At 55.9% G+C, this 21,170-nt stretch overlaps 1 protein-coding gene across 3 annotated transcripts in view; it reads right to left on the bottom strand.

Annotated features, from left to right (window-relative positions):
• SSBP3 (single stranded DNA binding protein 3) overlaps positions 1 to 21,170 on the bottom strand; it is a 161,206-nt gene that overhangs the window by 20,406 nt on the left and 119,630 nt on the right. The window contains exons 6-7 of one of the 3 annotated variants that reach the window (XM_039238461.1): positions 4,023 to 4,103; positions 3,041 to 3,100 (exon numbers count right to left, since the gene is read on the bottom strand). The exons of 1 other annotated variant lie outside the window; for it this stretch is intronic. In XM_039238461.1, coding sequence (XP_039094392.1) covers positions 3,041 to 3,100; positions 4,023 to 4,103 — 141 coding nt within the window. The remainder of the gene's footprint in view (positions 1 to 3,040; positions 3,101 to 4,022; positions 4,104 to 21,170) is intronic. One more of the 3 variants, XM_039238469.1, reaches the window with a different exon arrangement.

Genomic DNA, 21,170 nt, shown 5'->3' with positions numbered 1-21,170 from the left:
GTCTGTCCGTCCATGTGTCCAGTGGGTGGGGGTGCTTGCGGGAGGCTGTACCAACCTGGGAGTGCCCGCCATCTCCACTGCCCGGGATGCTCACAGTCTCTCTCTCTCTCTCTCTCTCTAGCCCCCGGGGTTTTAGCTCTTCCGAACTCTCACTCTCTCCCAGCCCTGCTTCCTCTCTCCCGTTCCCAAGCTCTCCATCACCTGACTGGTATGTGTCTGTCCGGCTTTGGGGACTGGGATCCCAGTTACAGGACTCTGAGAGGACAGAGTCCTGCCTGCCTCTGAGGCTGCCTGGTTTGGGGGTGGGGTCCCAGGATGCTGAGGCAGACAGCCCCCCACCCCCGGGTCACAGAATGCCCCCACCTAACCCTGCTGGAGCAGCCGTGGGGGCCAGGCAATCGCTCCCTCTCCAGGTAGCCCAGTGTCAACACCAACAAGTCTCTAAGAAAGTTCCTCCATGGGCCCCCCCTGACCCTGCTGTGTCAGGACTCAGGAGCAGAGCAGGGCTGCCCAGAGACTTGGTGGGAGGCTGGGGGTCACTTCCCTCCTCCTTCCTTCACCGGGGTGGACCCTGAACTGGGGACAGGGCAGTCTGGCCCCCTTTACAAGAGAAGGGTGATGCGCAATGACCAAGAGGGTCTCACACAAGAAAGCCGAAGCCTTCAAATGCAAGAAAGAGGAAAAGTAACAGCTCACACAGGGGGCCGTAAGCGCATGCTGAGCACACACTCTCGGGCCTGCTAGGGAACTGTCCCCTGGGTCCTGCAAATAGGCCAGTACCTCTTGAGAGCACTGCGGGGCAGGCACAGGAAGCAAGCATCTGCCCAGGGTACGGGCAAATCCCAGCGGCGTGTGCACGGTCACTCAGCCGGCCTGCCCCAATCGGCGACCAGGCATGTGGGGGGGCTCCTCTGGGACACGTATGCAAGGGCTGCCTGACACACCCGGCCCGGGTCTTCCTCTCCTAAGCCCAGCTGAACCCTGCTGGCCACCACCCACCCACCCGCCCTTCCTTGACACCAGTGCTCTCTCTATACGACCCCAAACCTATAGCCAGGAAGGCAGCCTGGAGAATGGGCTTCTAGGACTTTGGGGACTGGTCAACAATCCTTGGCTTCTTGCCCCCTTAAGTGCCCTTCTCACTGCCCTAACAAAGGAGGTCACATGAGCCTGACCAAGTCCCGCTGCCTTTACTTCCTCCACCTGCCACAGGGGAGGGCTCACCGGGGGGCACAGAGGCTCCTGTTCACTCTGCAGCCCCAAGTGAGGGCACTCTCCCCAAAACCCCGGGTGCCAAACCTGTGACAGGGGCATGGCCCTCCTTGGAGGACAAACCTTTCTTGTATCCACTGGAAAGGAAAATCAGTGTAGATTTCCGATGGGGGGAGGGGGGGTGGTGGCAGGAAGGTTCGGACAACTGGTTTGTAATGTGAGGTGCAGATGACGGATTTACCTCCCACCCCCAATTTGCTCCCTTGGGTACTCTCTCGTGCTTAATTGATAAATAGAAACATACATGTTTCCTCTCGTGTCCCTTAATTGCTGGAGGAAAGGCCACAATTATGATAAGGAAGCATCTGCTCTCTCCGCAGGGCGGAGGCCAGTTCTGGTCGAGGAGAGCCACTGGATGTGCGGGGCGAGGGGGGGCGGGACACGGCACTGCTCGGACCCATTCACGTGATGGCAGAGGAGGCCCACTGGGTGACCAGAGTAGCACTTTTACACCTCGGAAAGCTAAGTGAGTTGGGCGAGGTGCAGAGGAAAGAGCACTGGGCTGGGAGCTGCAGACTAGCATAATCCCAGCTTACTGGAAGACTCTGGGAAGTCACTCCTTCACTCTGACCTTCTATTTCCTCGTCGGAGATATATCCAAGGGTCTCTCCTTGCTTATAAAGTTGGGTCTCTAATTCCTGTTTAAATCTCCCCCCTCATGTCAGAGAAAAGAGGAAACAAAAGATTTTTTGAGGGCAAAAAAAATTGGAAACCTGGTAAGCAATTTAGCTTAAAACTGGAGGCCCCTGATTACAAGCATCTCCCCTCAGCCTCCGCCACCACCTTCCTGCAGAGCCTTGAGGACAGCAACGATAATGCCACTCTAGTCGATAACTGAACTCCCAAGCTCCAAAGGCTTCAGGGGCCAGAGGTGCTGGTGATGCGGTCAAATCTTTTGAAGGGGTTTCGTAAGGTCACTCAGAATTACATATAAAAAATATCTCGGCATGAAAAGAAATCCCCCTGATGTTTCTTTTAAAGTTTCTTTTCAGTCTGTCAATCCTCAAACGGTATTTTATCTTTACCTCTTGGGCTCCCCTCCCACCCCTGGAAGAACTGAACAGGGTGGGGGAGGAGCAACGGGGGCTGCTTTCTCCAGATCACCTAGAACTGCCAACCCTGATGGGCCAGCATACAGCACACAACCCCAGGCCGAGAAGCCCTCTCCACAAGCAGACCACTTTGCTAATTACGTGAACAAATCCTTTCTTGTCTCGAGCTGGGTCTGGGAAACAGGCAGACATCGCTGAAAAACCTCACGAATGTCCTGCTCCACCGCACCCAGGCTTCTGATCTAAGCATTCCTATGGGCCATTTCTTCCCTTAATAGCAGGATTATATTTACCAGCCTTGGCAATTCTCAAAAGCTTCCAGGAAAAAATGCACGTTGTCAATTAACTTCATTAAGGAGGAAGACCCTTTTCCAAGAAGGGGCTGGAAGGGAGGGGCAGGGGCCTTACTACCTTCTCTAGAATAGCCGAAGCCCTGTCTCCCAAACACAGCCGCCTCTGCAGCTGCCCCCGGAGCTCCAGAACCGCTGCCCGAAACCCACCAGGAGAGGCGGATGACAGGCCGGGAGTGGGAAGCCGTGCCATGGACATAAAGTGGACCCAGGGCCCTCTCTGGGGCCCCGCTGGGAAGCTACCTCCTGCATTGGAACTTGTCCCTCCATCTCCCAGTCCTTTCCCCCAATTCTGATTTGAGTCAAAGTCCAACTGGGGTCCGGGGTGGCTGAGTGAGGGAGAGAGAACACGAAAAGGTACCATACCTGGTTTCCCATTCTGATCGGGGGCCTGGGGCCGCCTGCGTATCGCGGTGACATAAAAGGCTGCAATTACAGGGAATTAGTTCAATGACAGCCTGCACTGCCGCGCAGGGACACACACAAATGCAGTCCGCTTCACAAAGTCCAGTTTTGTTACAACTAGTGATCTCTGAAACTCTCTTTCTCCTGGTGGCCTCTTCCCTCTGGGCAAAGCTTCCTTTGGGCAGAGGGAACAAAAGGTGTGTATGCTGTAGGTGCTTCCGGATCCCGCGTCCGCTCACGGAGACCTACTCTGGGTGGCAGGAGAGCGCGGCTGGGACTTTGCACAGGACGCGCAAGAGGAGTGACACGAGTGAGGGGCAAGAAAGGAAACCGCCGCTCTCAGTGGGGGCAGGCGCAGGAATCAGAAAGGGACTGCTACGTAAAACTCTCAGGGTGTGCAGACAAAGCTGGACACACACACGCGCGCACACACACAGAGACCATAGAGGGGGGTGGGAAGGGGAGCGAGGACTCGAGGGGAGGACACGATGAGAAGGGTGAGGGGGCAGCGGGCTCCCTAACGTGTGCAGGGCGATGGGCAGGAAAGCTTTCTCAGCAGCGAGCACGCACACAGAAGAAGGCTAGGGATGCAGCTCCGGTTACAAACAAATGGTTAACCAAACTCAAAAACCAAACCAAAAGTGAGAGAGGAAAAAACAAAAACGCAAAGGCCGCTGACAAGGTCACAGAAACAGATTTTCTTTTCTTTTGGTTTCATATCCAAGCTGGGTGTGATATCCGAGGAATGAAGACTGTCTTTTAGGGGGAAATTTTTTCTTAATTTTTTTTTTGTTCTTCTTATTTTTTTTTATTACTTTCATCTGTCAGTCAAGACTCGAAAGCAATGGCTAGAGCACATTTTGATTTTTGTTTTTCCTCTGCTGGCTCTGCCCTCCTCGTGCCCCGCGCCCCCCGGCGGGCGGGCGAGCCACAGCGCTTTTACCTGACTGTGGGGTCCCATCATGCTGCTGGGATTGTGAGGTGGAGGCTGTGCGTGCGGCGAGGGCTGTGACCCCGGAGGACCCTGTGAGGCCAGACAGCAGAGGCAGGTTATAGATCACAGCACATGGAGAAGCGCAGAAGCTTAAAAGAACAAAAATTAAACCAAAACGAAGGGCAGGCGGCGGGCGTGCGGGTGGCGGGCTCTGGTTGGCAGGGGGGTGGGGGTGCGAGCGGCTGCTTAGGTCGCAGGCTCCATGGTGTACGTGGCGAGCGGGAGGGAGAGAAGCCGATGAACACAATCATGGTGGGGGAGGGCGTCCAGGGGCGGAAGAGAAAACCAAGCTCCTCTGGCAAAGCACCCAGAAGCAGGGGCCCGGGTGCAGGCTATCGGTGGAGCGGAGTTTGCCATGTTAAATACGCTGGTTGTGACGGGCTCAGAGCACGGTGATGCGCAGCGAGCCAACCCCTCTGCAGAGGGTGCAAGGGCCGCTTCTGGGAGCGGAAAGAACCCGGCAAGGCCCTGTCCTGGGGGAGCTCCCAGTCTGGCGGGGGGGGGGGGGGGGGGGGGGGGGGGGTGCAGAGGGTGCAGGCTCCTAGGCCAGTCTACTGAGGAAAGGGGCCTGATAGATGCACGAGAACAGACAGGAGCCCAGTAGTGCCAGAGACCGAACAGAGAGGGAACGGGACGGACCGGTGCACTCTGCTAATTCACCGTCACTTGGAAATGGCCCCTCATATGAGGTCAGGGTTTTCCTTCTTTTTACCAATCAGAAAACTCGGCTTCGAGAGACAACGGATTTGGCCACAGCCACACAACTGGTAGGTGGCAGAACCAGGAGGTGAAGCCTGATGGGCCCCAGGCTCACCACCCTGACCCCTGCAGCCCACAGCTTAAGCAGACACGGGCAGAGGAGCAGCAGGACGGGACTGGAGGCCCCTGACGGGTGGAGGGGCTGGGCTTTCCAGTCTAGAGGGCAGTGAGCCCCCTGTGGTTCTGAGATGACCCCGCAAGCCCTGGGCTATGCTGACCTCGACTCCCCCCAGAAGAGATGAGCAGATGAATTCACTTAAACCATGGGGTTGGTCAAACTGTGGGCTGCAACCCATTAGTGGGTGGTAAAATCAATTTAGTGGGTTGCAACCATTGTTTCCTAAAAATCTGGAATAAAATAATAGAACAGAAAATATCGAACTCTGTGTATATGAAGGCAAGTATTTTTCACTAACTTCTTTTTACATTTATACACACGTGTGTATACATAGACTGGTTCACAGTGTCCAATGTATCTCCGACGGCGGGTCAGTCCCAAAGCACAAAAAACAACTCTTGGAGGATCCTTCCCGCCTACTCAGGGTGTCTGGAGCTGGACACTGGTACAGGTGGTGAGAAGCATGTCCTACTTCCCTCTTCTCCACCCGTGATCTTGCCACTACTCTCAGAACGTCAATTCTGAGACCATTTCCAAACTGGCGGGGGGGGTGGGGGCGCTTACATTAAAGAAGAGAAGGAGAGAGAATCTTCAAGAAGCAGGTAGGATTTTCTCCTCCCTCAAAGCCAGGCTGCCCAGCCTCCCACCCCCCATGCTGGTTTGGAAACCAGGCTGGTGCTGGGGAGGGGTGGAGGGGCCGGGACCAGTCGGCGGGGGTCGCAGCGAAGAGGTGTGCCGAGAAAGACTGCAGGAGGCGTATAGGAACCCGGGGGCACCACCGAGGGCAGGCCTGGAGTTTCCTGGCCAAGAGAGGGGCTGCTCACTTCCGGAAAGCTCTGCGGAGCAGATGTTCCCCTACCTGCCATGCTACTAATTTCAACAAGTGTGTGTCTTTCTAGCGGCTGCCAGCAACGGCATGGTTTGTTACCATGAGCAATTTTCTTAATTAACAGACATTAATTAGCCATTTAGCAATTTTGCAAGCATTTGTTTAGCGGCTTTCCTAAACATGAATACCACTGTGATAATGGCACTGATTAGAGGGTCCCCTAATTAACAGTACAGGGAAGGAAAATTGAAATCACATAAATTAAAAAGGGAGGGGAAGTTAATGAAGGCGGGACATATTTGCACCTGCAAGTCTTTTGTACCATGAAACTTGGGTGCAATGTAAACAAAATAAGATAATTCAAAGCCAACCCCCCCAAAAAAAGAGAAATAAAAAGAACAGAAGAGGAGGGCTCAAGGGTGAGGTCCAGTTGCCAAGAGGGGGCAAAAGGCCTTTTATCGGTTCCCAGCTCTTGGCAAGAAGGGAGCGCCTCCTCCCCCCAACCCTCGTGGGCCTCCCTGGTAACATCCGGTGCCTCTTCAGGCAGAGCAGTGTATCTCTGGGCAGGTTCCCCACACCTGTGTCCCCATTAACCAGGGGAGGCAAGCAGGCCGACTCGATGACGGATTATAGAAAATGTATGTAAAGCACCTATGAGTGCGTGACACCCCCAGGGAGCCTCAATCGATGGCAGTCCTTATGAAAGGCCGATTCTTGAAACTGGGTCTGGGAGGGCCATTATAGGCCATCTCTTGGCCCTGCAGTATGGCCACTTGGGCCCCCTGAGGTTCACAGGGTAGGCTGGTATGTATGCTTTGCCTCTCTACCTCCCTCAAAAGCTCCTGGGGACTCTGGTGACTGATCCCTGCATGAGTGGATGTGGCATAGGTTTGCCTCAAAGCAGGTGCCTAAGGACAAATGGCCAGTGTGTATGAAGAGCCAGGAATGTGGCTGCTCAGTGAGGCCCCAGCAACTTCTCTGGCCAGCAGGGAGAGGTGGGGAGTAGGCTGTTTAGGCTGGGGAGGAAGCAGCATCTCAGAAGCCTCCCCTGTGACTTGGAAGGCTCTGGAATACTGAAGACAAGAGAACCGTCGCACAGACCAGCCAGTTACCCAGAGAGAAAACCCCACCATGATCTCGAGACACACTCGGCATTCACCTTCCCCCAGGGCACGGAGCTCCTCTCCAGCCCCAGGGGAGGTGTTGACCAGGCTCTGCTTGTGTATTTCCCAGCCCTGCTCGGTCCCCAGCACTACGGGGAGCTCTATGAGCCAGAAAGCTTTCCCTCCATGGAGCCAGAAATCTGCCAATTCCCAGGGGGCCCCTGCACGTACCCAAAGCTCCATCCTCCGTATCTCTTGCTATCTCCACTCCGCCCGGAGCTGTCTGCCACTACATCTGTGCCTGGACTCCGTCCTCAAGACTGCATGCAACAGCGGGGTGGTGGGGGAGAAGGGACCCCGCACACTTGGCATATTCTTGGGAGCAGAAAACAGGTCCTGCATTTGAAATGTTTGCTTCTGTGAAGAGGACGCCAGATGTGTTCCCATCTCCACAAGGAGGTACGCAATTTGCTGCCTTATGGTTTAGTGGGCCAAGAAAAGGTGTTTCGTACCCTCATGCTCAGAAAGAGACCAACAGGTAGGCGTGGAGAAAACAGACTTCATGGTCTTTTCAACTCATTACCCACTTGGTCAAAAGGCTACAGAGGAGACGGACAAAAAAAAAAAAGGACCTTGATCTTTGTTGAGATGGCTGGCTTTTCCCATCCCCAAATTCTGAACAGATCTGGGAAGTGGGTGGAAAGGATCAAGGTGGGAGGGAGTCCCAAGCTGGTAATACTGATGCATTTCCCACACAGGAGGGCCCCAGGGGGTCCCACCGGAATCTCAGCGAGAACTGCACCTGCCTGCAGAAGCTTGTTGGGTGGCCCTGACAGATGATCACTTCTTCCAACGTCCTACATTTACAGGGGAGAAAAGAGAGGCCCAGCACCGAGGCATGACCTGTCCAAGACCACACTGGTGGCTGAACTGTGTCCCTTAACCCCAGCCCAGGGCTCTCTACATGGTCACCATGTTCCTGTCCACTGGAGATAAAGAAGCAGGGTTTGGAAAGAACCGGGTTCAAATCTGGACTCTGCCATGGACTGCATTTCTCTCATCAGTGAAATCGGAGTAATAATGAAGCCACAGGGGCCCACCTCATGGAGCTGGCCTTCACCCGCGTTTGGTCAGGTGACCTGGACTCCTCACAGGAAAGGCGATCAGTGGCTCCATTTACACCTCAAAAGGGTGAAGCTGTCTGCAAAGTTGTTCAGTGGTGGAACCAGCCAGAGTCTGATTCTAGAGCTCCAGGGGTCTCAGCTGGCCCACCCTTCTAGCGAGCCCGCAAGCAGTGCCTCTGTGTCACGAGGGGAGCATGCACAAGGAGCAGATAAGAACAAATCCTCGAGGCTGAAGAATGTGTGGGTGCATGGAGCCAGCCCCATTCCTGGGGGGTGGCTCACAGAGGTGCATCGGACTCACCTGGCCCCAGAAACCTCCACGCCACTTGAGAAGGATGAGGACATAGTGACAAATGAGCTCAAGTGTCAGTTAAAATGCCTTGGGCTCCAAGAGAAGGCGGCAAGTAAACTGAGGCCCAGAGTGGCCGCAGAATGGGGGCCTAAAGGCAGGTGGTATGAGAACTCAGGGCCCCTGCCTGGTCAGAACTCTTTTCGCTGCAGTGCATGGCCCCCACCATGGGGGAGTCAGCAAGGAGGGCGGCGCCTGGGAGAGACCTCAACTCAGGATACCCCACAACTGAATCTGGGAAAAGGTAGCAGCAGCACTTCCTGCCTGGGCCTTCATTCTGCCCCAGACCCTGTTAACGGACTTGCCGCTGTGTCTCAGACATTCCCAAGATCTCTGAGTGGAGATCCAGAACTCTTGCACTTCTTGGTATTCTTTTCCCTGCAATCCCAGCATTGCGTTGTGTTGCGCACAGCAGCCTCTAGGAGCCTCTTAACCAGGGCGTGGGGAGGCTCTACAAACCTCGAAGCAAATGCTGGGCCAGGTCACTGAAACTCTGAGCGCTGACAGTTCAGGCAAAGAGGCTCTGCCATCCCGGGTGTGGCAGGGAGTGGAGCACTCCCACAGCACAGCCGCCCAAGGTCTCTGCAGAGAGGCATTTCAGAGGCACCAGCAGGAGTCCCCTCTGCCTCCCAGGGAAGTCTGAGTGGAGTCCCTGGACAGCACCTGAAGCCGCCCTCGAGAGACAGAAGGGCTTGTGGCACGATGGAGGGAAGCTTCAAGCTACACAGACCCGGCATCTGATCCCAGCTCCTGCGAGGCACGCTGTGAGTCCAGTTTGCTCATAAGAAGCGACACTGCAGTGGCCTGGTGCAGGGGACAGTGCCAGGCACGGAAGGTCCTCTTTCTTCCGTGGTCTTGCGCCTCACGCTCTGGCGGCCACACGCTGCCCATAAAGCGGGAGCTAGAGCCTCTCTGCCAGGAGCACTCTCCTCAGCCTACACAGAGCCCACATGCCCTCCTTCAGGAGGCCTGCTCTGCCCAGTCAAGGTGTACCCCGAAAACACGGCTCATCCTCTTCAGACACGGTGTCTTTTCTGCAGACGCCATGCAGGCTATGCAATCCACCCCACGTGGACATCGCGGGCAGGGCCCAAACGGGGTAGTGAGGCTGGGCTAGCAGGCGGACCCCGCAGCCACAGTCAGCCAGCACCCCCCCACCCCAGGGCAGGTGGGGAGGCACATCTGACACTTTTGAGTTCAAGGAACCAGAAGGAAAAGTGAGCACCAAGAGGGTGGCCAAGTTGGTCCTCTGAGCTAAAGGCTATTGCAGATAAGAGAGGATAGCTCTTTAAAACTAAAAGGCAAGTAAACAAAACACACACACACTGCACTGATGTCTTTAAAAAGGGGGAAAGTAATAAAAACGGTGTGCTGACTTTCATGTTTCCAGAACTCACCGCTCCGTCACCCAGTGCCGCCTCACTCTGCAAAGCTGCCTTTCCCTGCCGAGAAATCACGGACTCGCCAACAGAGCCCAGGCAGACTCCCATGATTCCTGGGTGCAGAGGGGAGCCTGGGAGAGCACGCAAACGAGGATGGGTGGTGGCCGGTGGGTGGCAAGAGTGTCAGCCTCCAGAGCCCGGGTACTCGGGCTGGAGTCCTGCCTTGTATCCCTGAGCTCTGGGCTGCTCATCTGGAAGGGGCAGGATTTCCAGGTGACTCGTTCCTCATGGAGAAGCCACGCGAGTACCCTACTTGCTGCAGAATGCTACGAGGTTACCACTGGCCAAATGTGCCTGCTGTCTGGACAGGAGGCCTTGGGGGAAGGGGGCCTGACGTTTTCGGTGGCTCAGACACAAAATACCCCACATGTTCTTCCCCAGTCACAGGGCCACTGGCCCCTGGGCTGGCAAGGCTGAGGGGGTGGGTTTTATCTACTGGCAGCGGAGACATACGACGGGCATTACCAGGGGCCTGTGTAATCTGCCTGCTGGGTGTGTCACTTTAATTGAGAGAATATAAAATTACATTAATTATACACACGGTAAAAGGCATGAGGCAGACAATCCAATTTGCTCCTTGGACATAAATGTTGACGGAAAACACTGTAAGCCCGTTCTGGGGAATGGACCAGGGTGTGCCCGAGTGCCCCTGACAGCCGGCATCCGTCAGTGCGGCCTGCCTGGTCCCTGGAGCACGAAGCTGACCACCGGCTGGGTGAAGGAGGGAGAGCTTTAACCGCCCCTCCCTTCTAACATGCACCTCATTGCAGGAAAAGTTGTTTCTCTATCCTGACCTCTGGGGACGAAGCTGGCAACGGCTCACCCAGTTGCTTCCCTCCCTGCTTCTGTCGGTGTTGTCCAGGGCTTCTCTGTATGTGGGACGTGCGAGGGACAGGCCGGAGTCGGAGCTGAAATTACCAACTCTCCAAGGGCAGAGGGAGCCTGGGGCACGCACAACGGGTCCTCTGGGGGCTGAGCTGGGCTCCGACCAATGGCACGAACCCCAAGAGAGCCCCAAGTCAGGCGCTGCTGGCCACCCAGGAGATGAGCCTGCAACAATCCTGACCCTCCATGGGCGCCAGACAAGGAGAACGGGTCTTGCCAGAGGGAGGTGAAGTGGCAACAGCCCATCTTCCCGGGACAGCAAGGAAGTTACCGGCCAGAGAGGGCAGGACGCTACACGGTGTCTCCCCCTCGGGGTCACCTCTCCATACCACTGGCAGTCTACACAGCCACCAAGGTCCACTCTGCACAAAGATCAGCAGAAAGCGCATTGATTTCTGTCTGAGCAAAGGCCCCAGCTGACCTGCCCTTCCCCCTCCTCTCTCTGAGGAACCGAGACAGTGCTGGGCAGACGGCAAGGGCGAGAGGTCCGCATACTTGGGGATCCGGTGCCAAGCCGCTCGCAGGAGGTGCTCAGCGTTATGTTCTTCTCAAGAGGCAGGAGGCATGCACGCTTGCCTCACAGAGACAGAGACGCAGAATCAGCAGGCAACGGTTTTCAAAACAAAAGGAGGAAACGTGGCAAATGAAAGTAGAGGCAGCGTCCAAGACCAAACACAGAAGAGTTCCGGTACATACTGCCCCCGGGCTCTTCCCCCAGCCCTATGCATAGACAGGAAGACTGAGCCTCCATCTCCCTGGTCCCGGGTCCAGGCTGGGTGCCCTGCACCACACGGAGTGCCCAGAATGGAGGCTGGGGTCAGCTGTGGCACGAGGACTCCCAGAGCACGGCCACCATGTGGAGCTAGAGTAGGCGTTGGCTCAGGGCCAAATATGGTCTGCTGCCCGTCTTTGTCAATAAAGTTTTATCAGAACACAGCCATGCTCACTCGTTTACTGTCCAGCTGCTGTCATGCTTCAATGACAGAGCTGTGACAGAGACCAGATAGACGGCCCACAGGGCCTAATAAAATATGTACTAACTAGTCCTTCACAGAAAATGTTTGCTGACCCCCGGGACAGGTAACGGTTTTCAAGCCTAGAGAGGGGGGAAACTGGGCTCTTTTAAAATTCTCAAGGTGAAATAAGAGAGTACTATATCTGCTTTCTGATTTCTAACCTTAGATTCTCGTATCAAATAAATGAAGCAAAAATTAACCCCATTTACAGCAGGGAAACTGAAGTCCAATGACATTACAGTATTATTTATCACAGCCATAGTTTTTCCCACTGAGGATGAACAGAATGAGTGCTAGACCAGGGGTCAGTGAACCTGAGTTCTGGTTCTCCCACCAAAATGCCACATGGCTGATCTCTGAGGCCTGGTTTTCAGCATTAGAACACAATAGCCAGCCTTCACATCCAGCTGGCTGGTCCCAGGGAACGTGCTTGCTGATCACCTCCTGGTTTCCTTCTTGCCACAGACTCATCCCCCAAATGCCAGCACAGACCATGCTGCGGCCTCCATTCCAGCCCTGAGTTCTTTCAGCAGGTCCCCACTGTGTGACCCTGTCCCGTGCAGCGAAGCTCTCTAGGGTCATCTCAGGGAAGGGCTCTACCTTCAACGGCTCTAGGTGGGATGGGGTGGGGGCTAAGAGCAGTGACTTTGCCTCCAGCTGCTAAACCTTTGGCGCCTCCCTGCTAGAGACTGTTTGTATGTGCCTGTGTCCACATAACCAGGCACCCTTTCCAGGGACACGGGGAAAAGCAACGGTACTGAGAACATGGGCGCAAAGCCCAGTCCACCTGGCAGTGCGTCCAGTCACTGCATCCCAGCACCCGGGGCCAAGGAGGTACTAAGCACTGGAGACACTTGAGACACAGTACTGCAGACCTCCCCCAAAAGAGGCCCAGGCTGTTGGAGAGACCAGAGTTTGCCTATTACCACAGCAACATCCCAGCAGAGAAAAGGGACCAGGTGCACTAGAAATCAAGGGGGCAGCAATTACAGAATAATCACATGGAGGCAGGACCCGGAAAGACGGCCAGGGGTCCTCTGGCCGAGAAGAAACAGAAGGGGCTTCTGGGCCAGGAGAGTGGCACCTGTGGTCATGTGGGCACGGCGCCGGAGGGCCATAGGCACAGGACGGGGAGACCCGGGGCTGGCCCTCCAGGCCGAGAAGGGGGGTCATTAACCTTTAGGAGCTCGTGCCTAAGTGCCGCCGTCAGAGCTACATCTTGGGAATTACACACCTTTCCCTTTCCTTTCCAAAGACGTTTCTATGGTGTCTCTCAAGTTGGAAATCAAGCCTTCTCGGAACACCGAGTCCACAGCTGCTGGGGTGCTGATTCCCATCTCTCTCTGACCACACATGGAGTGCTCTTCCAGTAAGCCCCACTCCAGCCCTGAACAGCTAGTAGCCCTCTTTAACGCTGGCAAGGGAGCTGGGGCCCAGGAGAAGGCTTCCAACACCCAGTCCCAGCCGTGTGGGTTTCTGGTCAGGGTCCAGAACGCAAACATCTCCCTCCCTGACATAGACTCACTGCAGTAGAGACCGACCCTGTGGGGAAGCGGGAGGGACAGAGACTGACTCGGGGTCCAGAACCACAGATGTCCCTAGGAACACCTACCCTGCCAAGACAACAAGCCCCACCCCTGCCACCCCATCAAAAGCCTGCCTTTGGCTCTAGGATGGAGACACATCCTGGTCCTGCCAGCCAGCCCCCACACCGCCTCGCACCAGCGCCCAGGCTCCACTGTTAATCACAACGGCACACCGAAGGCGAGGCGCATATTAAAAAGGCACTGCCTCATCCACCCGGAGGATTCCTGCTCTACTTTAAGCTCTCCAGACACACGCACAGATACAGCCTTCCTCCCCACTACCTTCATGCCCTGGCAGACGATCCAAAAAGTAAAGATTTCCTCACATCCAACTAGGAAGAAGAGGTCCAGGGCTTGGGAAGGCACAAATCCAGAATGCCAGGATTCAACCCCTATCGTCCAACATTCACAAGAGGAAAAAGGGGGTCAAGGTTCTCCCTTTGGGTTATGGCTCCCTGGATGACTGGGTGGTCTTACGCCTTTTCCTCCCTGAAGGGAACGGCTTGCGGAATGGCCCAAGGAGAAACAACAGGATGGGGCAAGGGAAAGAGCCAGGACTCTGGGGAGAAACGAGTTTAGGAAGCCTGCCCATGGTTACCCGGGGCAGTGGGTCACGCAAACGGGGCACCTCAGCAAAAGCACAAGGGACAGCTCGGCCGGAGGGAGGTTAAGTGCTGTTGGAAGACCCCAGGTTCAAAGGCCAGGAGCACCGTCTGCAGTCTCCCCCACCCCACCACTCGCTTACCTCGCCTGTAAAACGGGATGCCCTGCCCCCTCGCAGAGAGCTGCAGGACTGAGATACTGAGAGTCAGGTGCGTACAGGTGGGCAGACTGAGACCCAGAAAGGTAAAGCCATTGCCCCAGAACAAACTGCAAGTCTCCACACACTTCGAGCCTTTTCTGCAACTGCAGAGTAAGTTTCTTGGGACCAGATGCTATCATTACTCTGAGAAAGAGGCACTTAATCAGACCCACATTTGGGGCTTATCTTTTTTGACCTCGGGACAAGGACTAGGCAAGACTCTGTCAAAGTCTTCTTAACTAAAACGGACCCAAGACTGAAGAGCCTTCAGCAGGGGAGGGGAGGATTCTGCCGTCTGTAGAGGGAGCCACACAGACAGACACGCTGGAGGGGCAGCAGCCGGGTCTGAGAGCGACAGCTCTGCCCTCGTCCTGGGGATCAACAGCCAGTCTAATAATGGCATGAAGGTAGCAGGCGTCAGATCACAAAGGTCTGTGGATTTCCTCAACAGACGGACGCCTGGGACAGGAAGTGCACTTGCTGGAGGAGAGCTGCCCCACGGGCCTACAGTCTGCCGAGGCTGGGGTCGGCCCAGTCAGTCGCAGGTGCGGCAGGACCAGGCAGAAAGCCGTCACTGCCTGTGTGCTGAAGGAACAGATCTGAACGCCAGCCCCTAGGAAAGGGCCCTTGTGCAGATTTCTGATCTGCCCTTCATTCTGATCGCATTTCCAGATGCCTCGCTGGTGAAGGAGGTGGATGCTGTTCCTGCTGTACTGGTGGGGAGCTGAAACTCCAATATGCCCAGGTGAGGTCCGCTAGTAACAGAGCTCAGGATGACAGGCTGGCACCCAGCCTCCTGGGCGGGACAGCCAACATGAACTCACAGCAGAATGAGTTCGTACTGCTGGGCCTGGCAGGAACAGAATCAGAAGCTCCTGAACATTGTACAACCTGCCTCCTTACCTCCACCTCCCCTGTAAGCTCCCAGTGGGTAAACCAGGGAACAAGGAGTTGGGCCAGGTGGGCAGGACTAAGTGAGGTGGCACATTAAAGGGCCAGGCAGGGCCTGGTGCTTAGTCGGTGCCAGGCACATCAGTCCAACTGAAGGGTTAAGTACTAAAAAGCCAATCGATCTTGAAAACACCCAGAAAGTCTCCCGCACATCACTGCCACCAAGGCTGTGCTGAGCCTCTAAGACTCCCTTCTTGGAAGAAGAACACTCCGGGGAGAGGCGCCTGGGTGGCTTAGTCGGTTAAGCGTCCGACTTTCGCTTAGGTCATGATCTCGCGGTTTGTGGGTTCGAGCCCCGCGTCGGGCTCTATGCTGACTGCCAGCTCAGAGCCTGGAGCCTGTTTCACAGTCTGTGTCTCCCTCTCTCTCTGACCCCTCTGACCCTCCGCTGTTCATGCTGTCTCTCTCTCTCTCCTAGAAATAAATAAAAATATAAAAAAAAAAAAAAAAAGAACACTCCCGGTGGCCCTTGCCCTTGGATGAGCTAGGAAGACCTAGCTCTACCCGGACCCCCAGCTTCAGAAAGGAACAGCCCCAGGACACACCCACACACATCCACACCGAAGGATCCTGAGTATTTACCCACACCAGGCACCAGGCAGGGCTTCACAGGCTCCTTTCACGGCATCCTTACCAGTGCCCAAGAGTCTGGGGCTACCTTCAACCCCCAACTGTCAGATGAAGCGATGAGTTTCACGCAGGTTAGCTGACCTTCTCAAGGCAACCCATGTACCCACCCAGGCTGCATGACCTCAGAGCCTCTGGGAAGGATGGAACGCCTTCAGAGAGGGTGAGGGAGGGATGACGGATGAACTTCCAGGGGCCCCGGTGCTAGGCTTCTGCCTACTGCTCAGCCCAGATCCTAAAGCCAATGGGTCACATATCAATGGCAATAATAAACCGTCACTGAGCAGGAGCACGTGTTTCTCTGCAGAGTCCATCCCCATCAGAGCTCCAAAAATGGAGGCACTGTGATTTGCTAAGTAACTGCTCCTCAGCACAGTGGAGGATACCAGTGCCCAGAGAGGTCAGGTCAGCTCCCCAGAACACATGGTCCAGAAGCAACAGGGCGCTGTCTTGTTCCAAAGCCCCTGGTCACGGCCACTGCACCTGGTGATGCTCCTCTTCAGAGATCTCCAGACTTCCGTTACCCCATGACCCCCCCAACCCTGCACTGTATACAGACCCGATATGCAGACCTTCACCCGGGCAAGGAGCCCTTGGGGAGCCCAACACCTGGCAGGGAGCCGACACTTCATGAAAGCTGCACTCTCTAGCCACACTCTTACCAAGTGTGACCCCACCATTTTGGTATTAGTGAGCAGCCGGGGGCTTTGTTTATCCCAAGGCCTTCAGCTGGGGGAGGGAGCCTGTCTGCGAAAGGTTGGCTGTGGAGTTAATTTACGCAGAGCCAGGACACGAACCCAAACGCCACACTGTGGATCTCCTGCTATATCCCAGCTCTTAGAACAATACTCAGGGAGATGTGAGAGAGCCCCCAGACACCAGTCCAGCCCCCTGGCCCAGCCCAGACTTCTCAAAGGGCAGTTTCCTTTCAGGGCAGTGTGATCTCATTCAGGGGGGTCTATCCTGAGCCACATAACGCCATGGCGTGTTATTATAGGATTCCACTGGAATTCTCTTCCTCCAACCTCTTCTGCTACAAGGGCTGAGGAATTTGACCCTTTTTTTTTTTTTAAAGGAAGAAAACCCTCAGCGTGATTTGCACAGAAGGGAGGTGCAGGAGAGCCTACCCCCTCAGCCAACTATGAAGAAACAAAACAAAAACCCAGGGGGCTCCTCCACCCCCATGACAGGTGGGAGGATTTTGGCAGGGGTGACAGGGCGGAGGGAGGGAACAGACGCGGTGCTGGGACAGGAGACAACATGGCAAAGCAGCTCTCAGACATGGGGGGGATGGGGGGGCATCCAGCTCTAAGAGATGCTCAAAGATCCAGGTTGGAAGGGAAAAAGGATAGACCAGCCCAAGCTCTTAATACATGAGAGGTGAAGGTGGCTGCTGACACACCAATCCGCAAGGACTGGATCCATAAACATCAGGGAACCAAGTAGGCTTACAACTCAGGGGAGGTCCCGAGGGAGGGGACACGCTGGGGTCCCCGGGGTGGGGGGATGTAAGGAGCACCAGCAAGAACTAGTCTGGGCCTCCTGGGTACAAGGGTCCTTCCGGAAGACGCTCCCCTTCCTCTCCCGGGAAAGGGAGTGGAGACCTGGGGACAGGGGTTCCCGGTGGGGAGGCAGAGGCGGCCAGCAGCGGAGCTCCCGGGTGTGGGGCCGGCTCCGCGTTAGGGGGCGATCAAGGCCCGCAGAGCGGCTGGGTGCTTTGTTACTGAGCAAATCTCCCAGGCACTGACTGCTGATGCATAGCTAACAGGGCGGCAGACATTGATTTATGTTCAACTTTCCATTTCATCAGCGAGAGTTATGGCGCGACACGCGGAGTTCACGTTTTTCAGAGGGGCGGAGTGGCAGCGCGAGTGTGCAGACACAAACACGCCCGCACGCGTACACGTAGGCACACGCGCCAGTCAAGGCCGCAACTTTGTTTTCCCCTTCAGGAGGGAGGGCGAGGGGGCCCGGCGGCCTGGCACGTCAGGAGTAACCTTTTGTCCGTGGTTGCTAGGAGCCCCGGTGCGGTCATCGGCCGACTTAGGCACCAGGCTGGCTGCCGGGCGGGGCGGGAGCACAGCCTGACCTTTGTGGAGGCGGTGCTGGCAAGAAAAGGCTTTTTTCCTTCTCTCCTGCCCCAGCCTTTCCACCCAGGCCAGGCAATTGTGCGGAGAGGCCTGCATGTGGGTCCACGGTGGGGAGGGGGGACAGCCCAGGCGACAGAGCTTCTGAGTGGCCGGGGGCTTACGAAGTCCTCTGAAGCACCTAAGGCCCAGAGAAGGGAGGATGGCTCTCCAAGGACACAGTTTGGCAACACAGTTTGACTCAAATCAGGGCTTCCAACATCCAGGGCAGGGGTCTTCAGGCTTAAAGCCAGCTGCTAGCTTCCCAGGAGCCAGAGGAGGGGTGCTGTGCTGCGCAGCGCTTGGAACAGGTGGGACTGGGGTGGGAACAGCTCAGGGCCCAGCAGTTGGGGTGCCCCGCCTCCTCTCTAATCCTTCTCAGCGGGGGCGACCCTGCCTTCTGTCAGTCTGGAGGCAGACAGCAGGGTGAGGGGTGGGGAGGAGGGGGTGCTTCTGTCCCCTGGAGGAACCAGTGCACTCGCCCCTAACACAGCATCTCTGTCCTCTTCTCCCACAGACGCCCTCCTGCCCACAGCAATGCAGACAGGGCGAGGGGTGGGGGCCAGAGAATGGGGCCCAGAAAGGGAGGGGATTTGCTCCCCAACAGACAAGGATGCCCATTCAGAACTCTAGGCCTACCGCCCGGTCCAGGCCCGTCTTCCCTGAGCAGCTCTCCGGCCAATGTGGGCCTTGTTTTCTTCATCCAGAGTGGGAATGCTGTTAGCTGCCAGGCCTACCTCACAGGGTCCAAAGGGAACCCCTTTTCTAATCTAGAGAGCACTCTACCGACAGCTACAAGAGGGGGTCAGACAGTTCCACTTTAGGACCTGAGAGCACTGGCTGGGAGCCTCGAGGGGCAAAGGGGGCAGACACAGGACCACGTATGGGGCCCCTCCCCTTCGAAAGTGGAGGGTCTGATAGCGTAGGAGGAGCTGACAGCCTCTCACTACCTTGGGCCCCTGGGCATCCTCCTAGCTTGGCTTCCTCCCCACCCCCACATCCAGCAAGGGGCTATGGTTCAGGCCAAGGAGGCGCTGGCCACTGCATTCGGTCACCACTCCAGCCCAGACCCTGGCCACCCCCTCCCTGCCCCCACAGGGGACCACAGCCTGGAATCCACACTTCTACAATAGCCAGCCTGCCACAAGCACAATCCCTCCAGGCCACTGGGGGGTCTTCCTGGAACCCGGCACTCCCCTTCTTAGGAATCCTCCATGGCCCCCCTGTCTTTAGGTGAAAGTCCTTTGAGTGTCTATCCGGGCCTCTTACCACCTCAAACTTGCCCTTTCACACTCATGTCCTGGCACACTGCCCCACCCCCTCGATGGCAAATGCCTCCTGCTCAGGCCTCCTAAGTAAGGGCCCCAGGGGAAGTTTCCCGGATGGACCCCAGGCTAGGCCAGCTGCTCCTTCCCCTGCCCTTGCCTCCACCAGACTGCGGGCCCCTGGAGGGCAGGTCCAAGGCTGCCTCGTTAGTCCGCACTGCTCGCCAAGCACTAGGTGACTGGGAGGTCACGGTGCCCTTGGAGACCACGTCTGGCCAATGGACGAACGGATGATTAGCAAGTCTGCCAAGCCTTTAGGTCCTGGCCTCAGACTCACCATCTATCAAACAGGGATCCGAGCCCCCACCCATCGAGCCCTCCCGGGCAGCAGGCTTTGAAAACCACACAAACAAGGTGGCTTCTTTCTTTCCAAGCCTCCCCTAGTCCCGCCCTGGCCCTAGTCAGCAGAGAGGTCTTTCCTGCTGCTGCAGCTTTCTGGCAAGGAAGGTCAGCTCCCTGTGCTGCTGCCTGCTTCCCGCCAGAGAGGAAGGCAGGAAATGGACAGCACTCGGCCCAGCTCTTGGGCGCTGCCTGAGCTCCCGCCAACGGCCTGCTCTCACTTACCGGGCTTTGATCCTCCCTGGAAACACACCATCCTACCCCAAGGCGCTCAGTCCCCAGGGCTCTCTACTGAGCACAGAGTCTACTTGGTTACCACCAGTGCCAAGGCGCTCTCTACTTTGTTAAATTATCAGGTGGAAGAACCATCTTCCACGCAAAGACTCAAATTGGCCTCCCTCTTCCTTCCTTCGAAGGATCTGAGATCTAAGGGCTGAAGCCTTGCAGGGGCAGGTCTGAGTATCTTCCTCTTTTTCTAAGATTTATTTATCTAAGTAATCTTTATATCCAACGTGGGGCTCGAACTCACGACCTTGAGATCAAGAGTTACATTCTCTTCCAACCGAGCCAGCCAGGTGGCCCAGGTCTGCCAATCTTCTATATGGCTAAACTTCAGATACTTCAAGTCACTCATCAGAGCCCTCCTGAGGCTGCTTCTCTCCCAGAGAAACCCCCAGCTCCTTCTGCAGGAAATGAGGAGAGAAGCGCTCCCTATCATCTCAATAGGAAAGTTCCAAGGTCACGTGTATCTGTCCTTCTTATTTTTGGATCATTTCTTAGGTTTCTGAGCTATATACATCATACACTCCTTCTCCTACCCCCCCACCCCCACTGATGGGGAGGGTTCTCTGCAGGGAGGCCTCAGACATGAGTGGACTCAACTGGCAGGAATAAGAACTCCTTAGAGTGAGGGGGACATGTCAACCCCTACTGTGCCCCCACTACGATGGAAATTATCTGGGGAAGCTCAGAGCGGAACAAACTGAACTTCTGGCGAAGGGAACTGGGTCCCGTAGGACTGTCTTTCTCAGAGAAGCCTCTGTCTTTAGCCCTTTGACCTCGGCTGGGTCTCTGCAATACCAGACTCCATCATCAATGTGGTCAGTCCCCAAGTTCATGCCCCCACAGAGCTGACAGAGCACAGCAGGCACAGAGTTAACTGTTCTGGAACACAGACCAGGGTGCTCCACTGGCTCCCACTACCCCCAGACAGGGCCCACGGTCCTTAAAAAGGTCCATCAAACACTGCCAGAAAACTCTCCAGTCGCCCACTCCTACTGAGCACCTACCTATCACCCACCTCACTCTAGACGCCATCCCAGACTGCACTGCCTCCAGTAAGCCCTTGAGCAGGCAGGTCTCTCCATTTCTTGCTACAGGCATGGGTTTACCTGTCTGTCTCTCTGGTAAGTTGGGTGCTTCCAGGGGATAGACGATGAAGGAACAGTTCTGGCCCAGAGTCAAGCCCCCTGCCCTCACAGAGGGGGCCGATAACTATCACTGACCACACTCCCGCCTGCCTCTGGGCCCCATCCTATATCTATAAAGTGAAGTCTCCACTAGATCATGGATGGCAAACAGTGAGTCATGTACTACTGTTTATATCCCCATGTTCACGGCAGACATTGCCAATCAGTATCTGTTGAGCCTGGACGTGGCTACTGAATGACTCCCAGCGCAGTGTCCTAGCAGACAGAACAGAAACACTGCCTGCTT

The sequence above is a fragment of the Hyaena hyaena genome, unplaced genomic scaffold (genome assembly GCF_003009895.1).
Source record: "Hyaena hyaena isolate Hyena2069 unplaced genomic scaffold, ASM300989v1 scaffold_5, whole genome shotgun sequence".
NCBI lineage: Eukaryota > Metazoa > Chordata > Mammalia > Carnivora > Hyaenidae > Hyaena > Hyaena hyaena.
This window is presented reverse-complemented; position numbering and strand designations above follow the sequence as displayed.